The sequence below is a fragment of the Triticum aestivum genome, chromosome 2A (assembly GCF_018294505.1).
Source record: "Triticum aestivum cultivar Chinese Spring chromosome 2A, IWGSC CS RefSeq v2.1, whole genome shotgun sequence".
Classification (NCBI taxonomy): domain Eukaryota; kingdom Viridiplantae; phylum Streptophyta; class Magnoliopsida; order Poales; family Poaceae; genus Triticum; species Triticum aestivum.
Genome location: NC_057797.1, coordinates 94,499,584 through 94,510,573, shown reverse-complemented (window position 1 = coordinate 94,510,573; position 10,990 = coordinate 94,499,584). Strand labels below are relative to the sequence as shown.

The window sequence follows — 10,990 nt, the reverse complement described above, 5'->3', positions numbered from 1 at the left end:
AGTCGTTTTGGATATTCAGACTGCACACCATCTCAAACACCATATGATCCTAGCGTGTTGATTCAAAAGTCCAAAGGCATAGCTAAAGATCAATTGAGATACTCTCAAATCATTAGTTCACTGATGTACCTAGCGAGTGCAACGAGGCCTGACATCGTGTTTGCTGTGAGTAAACTGAGCCGGTTTGTTTCCAAACCGGGTGATGTACATTGGCATGCTGCTGAAAGAGTTATGCGCTATCTGAAAGGTACTATGAACTATGGACTTCACTATACCGGAGACCCGTCGGTACTTGAAGGGTATAGTGATGCGAATTGGATCTCTGATGCTGATGAGATGAAGGCCACTACTAGGTATATGTTTACTCTTGGAGGTGGCGTTGTTTCCTGAAAGTCTTGCAAGCAAACGATCTTAACGAGGTCGACAATGAAAGCAGAATTAACAGCATTAGACACATCTGGTGTTGAAGCAGGATGGCTTCAAGATCTTTTGATGGACTTGCCATTGGTTGATAAACCGGTTCCAGCTATCCTTATGAACTGTGACAATCAGACAGTCATCACCAAGGTGAAGAGTTCAAAGGACAACATGAAGTCCAACAAACACATAAAAATGAGATTAAAAGCTGTCATAAAATTAAGAAACTCTGGAGTGATAGCGTTGGACTATCTCCATATGGCTAAGAAACTGGTAGATCCCTTTACGAAAGGGCTATCACGTGTTGTGATAGATAATGCATCGAGGAAGATGAGTATGAGACACATATGAGTTGCCATGGTGGTAACCCAACCTATGTGATCTGAGATCCCGTGAAGTAGGACCAAGGAAAACAAGCCAGTGGTGAACTGAGGAGAGTAACTATACTAACCTACTCCGTTGGAGATGCAATACTCTCAATACTGTATGGTAGGATGACTATTGTCTTAATGTGTTCCAAAGCTTATGTAAGCAAGATGCTATCCTACAGAGCAATCGTTGGAGGAACACACCTATGTGAGCCCGACTGCTAGTCATAGTCTATGAGATAGGGCGATCTCTAGTAAGCTCATGAATAGGCCACGGGTGTGACTTATATGCTCCACCCGAGGGGTCAGCCTTCGGCAGCCCAGTACTAGTAAGACATGTGGTGAGGCTTCTTTACGCCAAACTGACAATTCAAGGCATAGTCCATTGTTTAGTTGTGAAGGAGTGTAGCTACTTGCTCTAGGTGAAGCTCAACCTTAACAGGTCTTCACTAAAACACTGGTATATCAAAACAACAATTGGAACAGAAGACACAATGGGCCCTCGATATCTGGTGGGGGATTGCTGAAATTTGGGATGAGGTTTAGGCCCATATAGCAATTTCTAAAAAATCTCTAAGGTTCCATGTGGGTATATGGCACTAGGTGTAGTGGGAAGTTTAGTCCCACCCCGCTAGTGGAGAAGGAGTTGGATCTCTTTATAAGGGTTTCTCTTCTACATCTATTGGAGCTTGAGATAGAAGAGGCCCTCGTGCGCTCCTCCTCCTCTGCCGCCCGCCTCGCCACGACGCGCCGCGCCACGCCACGCCGCGGGTTGCGGGATTGAGCCGAGCCGAGCTCACACCTACGCGCTTATTTTTGCCAGTCACTAATGGAGAGTTTCTGACAGCTGGGCTACGATTTGAGACGTCGGATCGTGCGTTGTCACGGACTCGGGCGTGGGTCGAGCCCAAGCGGCCGCGCCTATATAAGTGTGTGGTGTCTTTCAACCCTAGCTGCCATGAACAGATCACATTTGCTCAGCTCACGCCCACCGTCGTTCCATTGCTGCCGCTGCCGCCAGTGACTCCATCCCGTCCGCCGCGTACACGGTCGACGGGAGAGCAGGTCTCTGAAACCCCGCCCTTCTGGTTCTTGTACGGGAGAGGGCGAATAGGTTTTTGGGCAGCGGCTACGCGACTACTCGCCTCCGATCCACTACTTCCTCTACGTCTGCATCGTCTCCATCATCACCATGTCCACCGACGCCGAACGTGCCGCCGCCGAGAAGCTCGAGGCCAACAAGAAGGCCGCCGAGGATGCTGCTGCCGCCACCACTGCCGCGGCCTCTGCATGGCCTACTGGAGGGTATAACTTGTTTATCCCGCTCCTACTGTTTTCTGTTTTATTCATGGTAGTGTTATACGTAGATCTTTCTGCAATTAGCGTAGTATGTGTTTGCTTGACTGAATATCAGTATGCGTTTATTTGTGTCAATGCCATACTATTAATTTACTCGTGGATTAAGTTAATCGAAAAATTGTCTATTTACTCAGCACTCAATCCTCCTCGCCGGAGCTGTAGAGGTCGATGTACTTCGCCCTCTGCTCCTCGCGGATGCGGTGCCACTTCTCTTCCTTCTCCTTGGTGGCGACCGCCTGCCGCCATTGGAGGTCTTCGAGCTCCTCGGCGTGGCGTTGGTGCTCCGCTTCCTCGCGCATGCTCCGCTCGGCAATGGCGGACGCAATCGCGTCGACGTCGGAGACGAAATCTTCCGCCCCGACGACTCTGCGACGGCCGAGCGGAGCGGGCTCCTTGAGCCCCTCCCTGACGGGGACGAATTCGAAGTCGTCCGGCTCCTCCGGCTCCTCTGACCACTCTCTCTCCACGGAAAGAAGGCCCGCACTGGAAGAGGAGGAGTTCCCAGCGTAGGGAGATCTCGCCGCGGAGGAGATGGACGCTCGTCGGCGGTCGTACTCCTCCCTCTCGCGGACACGGAAGCTCGCCGGCGGCGACTGGTCGTGGTTGGTCCACTTCCGGGCCAAGCTTCCTCGCGCCGTCCGACCAGATCTGCTGCCGGAGCCGCATGCGGAGCTACACATGCGGCCCCACATGGCGGCTGGAGGCGGGGGGAGGTGGTCTCCGGCGGCGAGAAATGTGGAGAAGGGGGTGGGGAATTGCGTGGACCGGCGGCAGCGTGGATAGGGTTTGGACCCGCAAACGCGCCGCAGAACCGTAGATATAGTGGTCGGGGCGTGCGGTTTGCGGGCCGCATCAAAAAAAATTACGTGCCGAGCAAATATGCGGGCTTTGTTTTAACCGGAAAATTATGCCGAGCCCGTATACTTGTCGGAATTTTAGGTTTTACCGTGTTTTGCAGGGTTTGTTAAAGTTGTTCTAAAGCGCCCAAGGAGGCATATGCGTTTGGCACAATTCGTTGGAGCGATGGCGGATCAACTAACTCTGGTGGACCACATGCCACTCGCCCCCCTCCATCTATCCACAGCCGTACAAACAACCAAGATGCGTCAACACATCAAACATATTCAGCCGTCTTTTCCCTAGCAACGCCGTGCATCTCAGATACTACCATCGTTAACAGATGAATTTAGCAGTAGCAAAATGGGTAATCTCTAAGATCAACTTGGCCGGTCACGTGCGGTTCTCAGGCTGATCCCATCATGCTAAACCGGCAAAAAAGGAGAGGAACACGGCTGTCAGAGGTGTCGCCGGCGGGAGGCGCGCGACAGGATCACCGGCCGCCTCCGCGGGGAATGAGTACGGTGTCCGTGTCCCCGTCCCCGTCAGGCCAAGAAGCAGAACACCTCGCCGTCGCGGTTGCCGACGTGTCCCCTTCAGTCCCGCCTCTGCCGACGTCCCTGCCCCCGTTCCGCTCAGCAGCGGCTCGGCGACAATCTGCACAACCTGCGCTGGTGCCGTATATTAATCCCGGCTGATCACGACGCGAAACCGCCGATCTGAAGAAACAATACTTCACCGCGCAATTTCATAATGGGATTGGATCTCTGATGAGTAAACTATAAGATCAATGGGGTAGATCGGGCTGGATTGGATTGCGATAGGCGCAATGATTATTCGGTTGGAGGAGCATAGCTAGCTCTGGATGGACCGCACGGGCACGGTTGCCTTGTCATTGGTGCTGCTTGGACCTCGCATAAAATATTGTGGAATGTGGACCCTTTTTTAATGGAAAAATACGGGGCATATTCAACCTGTGAATTTAAATGGATTCTGGAGGTTGCTTCTGGCTTAACCCTACTGGAGTATAGTACTTTCTCCGTTTTTATTTAATCCGCGTATAAGCTTTTGTCGAAGTCAAGCTTTGTAAACTTTGACAAAGTTTATAAATAAAAATATTAACATATACAATAAAAAATCAATATCATTAGATTCATTATTGAATATACTTTCACGTCATATAGATTTGTTAATGTAAATGTTTATATTCTTTCTATAAATTTGGTCAAACTTTACGAAATTTGATATGCCGCGTAAATAAAAACGGAGGGAGTGCTATTTTAGTGTTGAACCTGGTCAGCTTGAGATAGAGAAGGTAAATTTCGCTACTCCCTCCATAAAGAAATAGTACTCTCTCCGTAAATTTCGCTAAATAGTGATCTAAACGTTTTTATATTTCTTTACGGAGGGAGTATTATTTTAATCAATACTAATTATCACTGATTGATTATTATAAAATTGTACAAAATTAGCGATAATTAATATAGATCGGATGGAGTAGGAGTTATGAATTTCTTCAGTGTGTTCCAATCAGTGACGACATGATTGAAATTATGATTTGTCTAGTCCGCGTGCCACTCAAAACCGAATACTACCATCTTTACACGATGAGAAGTCAATTTTCAAGTTTATAAAAATATATCCTGCTTTCCCAATGTTATTATTACCAAACACGGGAACTATATTACCGCCATATCAGTAATAGTAATGGTAGACGTTTTTGGATGGACCGCAATACTGTGGCATACTGTGGCCTGGGAGAATAATGTACAATGTGGACCTTTATTAATAGCAAATTATACTTTCTACTTGTGGATTACATTGAATTGTGGAGGTTGCTTTCCAAAAAAAAAATTTGTGGAGGCTGCTTCAAGCTTGGCAACTCCGGTGCTATTTTATTGTACAACCTTCCGATGGGTTTCTCACTTGCTTGCCATATACAGAACATAAATTCGGCGACTCACAAAAATCTTGATTGTGTAGTGCTCGTGTTATTCAAAAGGGGAACCCCTCTTTAGGCGGCGCAAGTGCATTCTTAAGACCATTAAGTATGTTTTTCCTCCTGACAATGCAAAACTAGAATAATATCGTCACCGCACCAGCAGCAATAGTAGTAGACGTTTTCGAAAGTGCACGGCGAGGCGACGTACGCGACGGAACACATCTGTGTCCACCATCAACGCTTCGACGGATGGCGAGTAATCTTCCTTTCCCTTGTTGCACGTATGGTTTTCGGCCTGATTTTCCGCATAAATGAGCCAACTTGTTAAGATTTTCGATTTGATTCTCCTTATAAATTGGATCACTCCTCTGGAATATTGGCAACTCTGAGTACTATATTCAGGTAGGGACCCCCCCCCCCCCCTCCCTCCCCCTTGATTCTAGGAAAAAGATAAATTTTGATACTCCCTTCTATCAATATTAATTGCCGCTAATTTAGTATAATACTAAATCAGATTAATTATCGCTGATTTAGTATAATACTAAACAAGCGGCAATTAATATTACTCAAAGGGGGTACCAAAATTTACTAAAATTATACAACTAATATGGATCGGAGTGAGTGCAAGATATGACTTTCTCTAGCATGCTTCAATCAGTGACCACGTGATTGAAATTACGAGTGTGTAGTCTGTGTGCCATTCAAAACAGAATATTGCCGTCTTTACATGATTAAAAGTCAAATTTCAAGTTTATAAAAATATATTCTGCTCTCCCAATATTATTATTACCAAACATTGGAATAATATTACCGCCATAGCGGTGCTAGTAATGGTAGACGTTTTCGGATGGACCGCAATACCGTGGCCTGAGAAAATAATGTACAATGCGAACTTTTATTAGCAAATTATAGTACTTTCTACTTGTGGATTACATTGATAATTGTGGAGGTTGTTTCAAGCTTGACAACTCCGGCACTATTTTATTGTACAACCTGATGGATGGGTTTCTCAACAAATTGCAATACACGAAACATAAATTTGGCGACTCACAATTTTGATTGCGTGGTGCTCATGTTATTCAAAAGGGGAACCCGTCTTTTAGGCGGCGCAAGTGCATTCTTAAGATCATTAACAATCTTGTTTTTCTCCCGACAAAACCAAGACTAGAATAATACTGTACGTGCCTGTTAGTATACCATCATCAGCAGACGTTTTCGAAAGTGCACGGTGTACGCGACGAAACACATCCGTGTCCACTTTCAAGGGCACCGGAGATTTGACTAGTGATTTTTATACAGCATGGACGGCTGCAAAGTTTCACCTTTTTGACAATATAGGAAAGGAAAGAAAAAAGCACAGAAGAGATTAAAAAAGAAAATCAAAAAGCAGAAAGAAGAATCTCAGGTCATGTGTAGGGAGCTCAGTGGGTGCCAGAGAGTGTTAGGCCGCAGAGGATCCCGCTAGCCGCGCCGCAAGTGCGTACTGGTGGTACTAGTCCCGAGTCGGGAGGGGCCAATGCTTTCCTTTCCCTCCATATTTAAACGGCCCATTGGCGGGGCACCCGACGCGGCACGGGACGGCCGGGCGGCGGTCACGCTGCGAAGTAGGGGCCATGCAGCCGCCGATCCGCCGGGACCCACGCGTCAGTGGCACCGGCGTCGCCCCTCGCGGGTCATTCTCATTCGTGCAGGAGATGCCACGGCTCCGGGCTCAATGCCAGAGCACGAACCATTCATGGGCAGTGAATGATCGGTCTGTTCGTGTGTGTGTTTGTTTTTTAATCAAAAATAGAAGAAGAAACGAACCCTAAAATTCAAAGTGTATGTTTTTTAATCAAAAATATAAGAAGAAACAAACCCTAAAATTCAAAGCGGCGGCCCCCTAGTTTAGGGCGTTCACACAAAGCTGGCCTGCCCCTGTTGGCTTTGGGAATCCATCCCAACTGACTGACCGATTCCGTTCAACACTTGTAGGTCACTCATCTCATTCCGGACCAGGCATGGAATGATCCTTTCGCCATTTGAAAAAGGGCACCTACTATGTTGGTCAACAAAGCCCGGTGGGCGGGTGCCCTACCAAATGGGGGGCGAACCTTAAAATAAAATTTTGAGCATTTTTTTTTCAAACAAAAAATGGAGCAAATCTGCCCTAATGGGCAATGGCACCACTTTTGGAAGTAAAAATTGCCTCGAGAAAATCACTGCTAGCCATGCACATTTCACATTTGCGCACAAGAAAATTTTGCAGTAGTCCAAGTAGGAGTATTTGCAGTGCGGGGAGGACAAGATGCTCAGGGCAAGACACTGCAACCCCAAAAGGCCTCTCGGCCTGAAAGGCGAAGCAGGACCGCTGCAGCTGCGACAAGGCAAGCAGAGGACACGATCATGCCATCCGGCAACTCCGATGAACCGCTTGCGTTCCGTCCGAGGAAGCAAAAACACCATCGATTAGTACCACAACAGACTCGTCTCATCTTTACAGGTTTTGACGGACACTATAATGGCGAGCCAGCCACCATCATCAAGGGCAAAAAAAAAGTCAGACACGACACAGTTTCGCAAGGACGGCAGGGAAGCCTTATTGCTGATGTTATGTACCGGGCTGGGCTGGGCTGGGCTAAACAACTTACGCCGCCGCCAACGACCGAGGGCGGGAATGAAACCAAGGTATTTTTTCTAATGGTGGATGATGGAATTGGAAACTCATTTCGACGACCAATTCCGGTTGTTGTTGGTGTTGCTGCTGCTGTTGTTGTTCCTCGGCTTGGCGTTCGGCTGCCAGGCCCGGTTCCCTTGCTTCTTTATATCTTGCGGATCCACCATCTGTACAGTCCTCTGCTTCTTTGCTGCAATGACAAATCAAAAATTAGTACACTGTTATGCTCATTGGCAAAATTAGCTCGATTAATATTTAACTGTTTGGCTATAATCTAAGCTAAAAGGCAATCAGAGCAGTTCAAGCCATAATTTACAGCCAGCAATGATGTGATGTTGCCACAGGTAATAACAAACCCAAAATTTCATGGTCAAACACATACCATTATCGAATTCTTGGTACCCTTCCTGAAGCTTTCGCTTTGTCATCTCTAGCTTGGAGTTAGTTGCCAGTTCCAACTTTGCATTCTTGGCGAGATCTAGCTTTGCTCGAAGCGAGTTCGCATCAGGGTTGCCCGCCGGTTTCTACAGGGCAGGCACAGAATTTAGGATTAGTATGAATAAAACAACCACAAATAGTATTTTGTTCGAGGTGCAATATGCTCACATCAGATGGCACCGGTTGCGGTCTCCCTTGAGCGGGCGAGGCACCTTGCTGCTGCTTAGGCCTCACTTGAGGTCTCCCACGACCCGACTCAGCATTTGGGGGCTTCGCCAGCATGGCCGCAATGAATTGCTCTCTCGTTTGCCCATTGGCCAGTTCTTGCGGCCGTGATTGCCTTGCTGCAGATTGTTCTTGCCTCCAGCTCTGGTCAGGGTCATACTGCTGGGCCACTGGCTGCGGCGGCCTTCTAATTGGTTCTTGGCTCCCCGGATGCCGCTGTACACTGTTCCTTGTATCTGTTGATAATTCACAAAACAATCAACATGTCAAACGCTAGTCCCTGGCAAAGAACAATCACAGAGGGGATCAAAGAGGGTTAAGATGTCACTCACTTCCAGCATCATCCATTCCATCAAACATCCTAGAGCCCTGGTTATCCTGAGAAATTCCAGATGGAATTGTGTCAGATCATACCATGGACCCCATAAGCTGCAGAGCGGTTAATTTCTAGGTAAAATCAATTACCTCCGAGAGTCGGATGGAAGTACTCGGTGTGGCGAAGAGTGCCCCCTCGTCCACGGAAGGAGATGACATTCCTCGGTCTTCCTGCTCCAGACTAGACGGATGCATGGACTGAGGGGTGTGATCTGCGAATTGTTTGCAGAAGAGACAATTAATCAGCTAATGAAGTAGTAGCACATAACTAGCTTATAGTACAAGCCTACAAGGCAAGCATTACTTAAGTAAAAACTTGAAATATGATGAACTATTTTGATCGCTACTTACCAACAATGGCATCTCCGCTGCCTCCATTGCTCATCCATTCGTCAACTATACTCTTCCAACCCCTGCGATTCACACGAAACATGCCAAAGAATGTTACTACAATAAAAATGGGCATGGATAGCTAATGGAGATACAGAAGTACGGTAGAAAATAATTTTCTGGAAATGGTTTGGACCAAGAAAAACATGGGGATACATACCCGATGAGCAACCGTACGAGGTGCCGAATCTGCTTGGAGTTGTGCTTCCGGAGGGTGCCCACGGTCTTCCCAATCGCAGTGACCTATGAGGACGAATCCGCGTGAGCACCAGCCAATACAAAGAAGGAAATAAGCATGGCAAATCGATCAACGGAGCTCTCTGTGGATGTCGCGTCTCTCACCTTCAAGGTGTGCACCGTGAACTCCAGCTGCTGCAGCCGCCGGAGCAGATCGAGCAACGCCGCCTCCGACTGAAACAGCACGGCAGAACAGATTCAGCACGGGCGGTTACCACTTACCAGCCAACAATCAGCGGCACGGACGGCGGCAGCGGCGTGGAGAACAAGGGGATGAGCGTGACCTTTTCCTGGTAGTTGACGAGGACGGCCTTGATTTTCTCGGCCTCGGCGGCGACGGAGTCGTCGTCGTGGCGGGGCGCTCCGTCGTCGGTAATGGCCTCGGCGCGGTCGGAGCTGCAGAGGCTGGGGACGCTGGCGGCGCCCTCGGGGAGGAGCTGCTCCTGCTGCTGCGCCTGCGCCTGCGGCACAGCGGCGGGCGCCCCTGCCTGAGGACGCGCCGCTGCCGCCGCGGCGGCCGCCGCCGTGGGCGCGCCGGAGGACGCGAGGAGGAGCGCCGTGTAGAGGCGCTCGGCTATGGCGTCGCGCCGGGCGCGGAGGGCTGCGGGCTGCTCGGACGCGGCGACGTCGATGGCCCCCTCGATGGCGTCGAGGATGGTCTCGCCGCCTCCCCGGAAGAAGTTGACCCAGTAGCCCACGTCCCTGGACGGCGGCGCCATCGCCGCCCGCCGATCGATCGGGCTCCGACCCACCGGCCCCCAATCAAAACCCACTCCTTCCTCCCCGTGCGGCGGCGACGGACGGAGATTGGTTAATTCAAGTTTTAGTTCCGATTCAGTTCTTCCGTTACCGGCCAAGATGGATGGATGGATAGATAGACGAACACAAAAAAAGGTAAAAATATAAAAAGTGTCTACTGCGGATTGGCACACCCAGGCGCAAGAACTCGCCAGGGGGTTGGCATTACCATCCACCAGAATCTATCTATCCGTCCACCAATCTCACGGCCGGCGCACGCAAGGACGAGGACGGGACCGGTGACGGTGAGGGCGGACGGACGGGAGGAAGAACGAAAGGGAAAGGAGAAAAAAATGGGTTTTTGCCCCGGGTCTGCTTTCCTTCCTCCTCGGTATGTGGCTAATTCCGATCTTTGTCCTGCCTACTGCGGATTCCCCGTCGCCCCCACGAGCGAGGGAGGGCCTGCGCTGCCGCGAGTGGGAGGTGGAGGGGGGAGAGGGGGCGGGGGGAGTGCGCGGCGCTTGTGGTGGTGATGGCTGCTCAGCGATTTCCTCCAGGTCCGGGGGATGGATGCGATGCGAGCGATGCGATTGCGAACGCGGCGCCGCAATCCAGTCCAGCCCCCCGGCGCGTGGCCGTACCGCGAGGGAGGGAGGGGGTAGGGGGGGCCGTGTGCGTGAGCGTAGCGTTGTGTTTCGGCAAGGCTCAGCCCTAGCTGGTGGGTGCGGCGCTACGACAGGTTTCTTAAAACCGCTAGGGCCACGCACCGCATGTGGAAAGAAAAGGAAATGGCATGAACAGTGGCTTGATTGAGAATTTGTGTTTCTCTTCTCTCTTTTCTTTTTCACCTTCTTTCTTTACGTGGTGCAAACTTGAATTCAGACACATGGCTCCATTCCATTTTTATTTCCAAATATTTATGTTTGTAATCCAAGCATATACTATGTGTTTGTCTAAATGAAATGTGTTTAGATTGTTTGATGCACGAGACCGCCGCTTGGTGGGGTC

General features: G+C 49.5%; 1 protein-coding gene across 1 annotated transcript; it reads right to left on the bottom strand.

Moving 5' to 3' along the window:
- Positions 1 to 7,328: 7,328 nt before the first annotated feature.
- Positions 7,329 to 10,667, bottom strand: LOC123187763 (probable mediator of RNA polymerase II transcription subunit 26b). Its single transcript, XM_044599692.1, has 9 exons — positions 9,529 to 10,667; positions 9,350 to 9,418; positions 9,168 to 9,250; positions 8,969 to 9,030; positions 8,708 to 8,829; positions 8,575 to 8,620; positions 8,186 to 8,478; positions 7,962 to 8,103; positions 7,329 to 7,769 (listed from the first exon to the last, which is right to left on the bottom strand). The coding sequence occupies exons 1-9, from the start codon at positions 9,961 to 9,963 to the stop codon at positions 7,627 to 7,629; spliced, it is 1,395 nt and encodes a 464-aa protein (XP_044455627.1). The 5' UTR covers positions 9,964 to 10,667; the 3' UTR covers positions 7,329 to 7,626.
- Positions 10,668 to 10,990: the final 323 nt, after the last annotated feature.

Excerpts from the sequence above, each read along its gene's own strand:
- LOC123187763 (XM_044599692.1), bottom strand. The coding sequence starts at position 9,963 with ATGGCGCCGCCGTCCAGGGACGTGGGCTACTGGGTCAACTTCTTCCGG. Across the intron at positions 9,419-9,528 it reads TCGTCAACTACCAGGAAAAG|TCGGAGGCGGCGTTGCTCGA; the intron begins GTCACGCTCATC and ends GTGCTGTTTCAG. Across the intron at positions 9,031-9,167 it reads CTCGTACGGTTGCTCATCGG|GGGTTGGAAGAGTATAGTTG; the intron begins GTATGTATCCCC and ends TGTGAATCGCAG.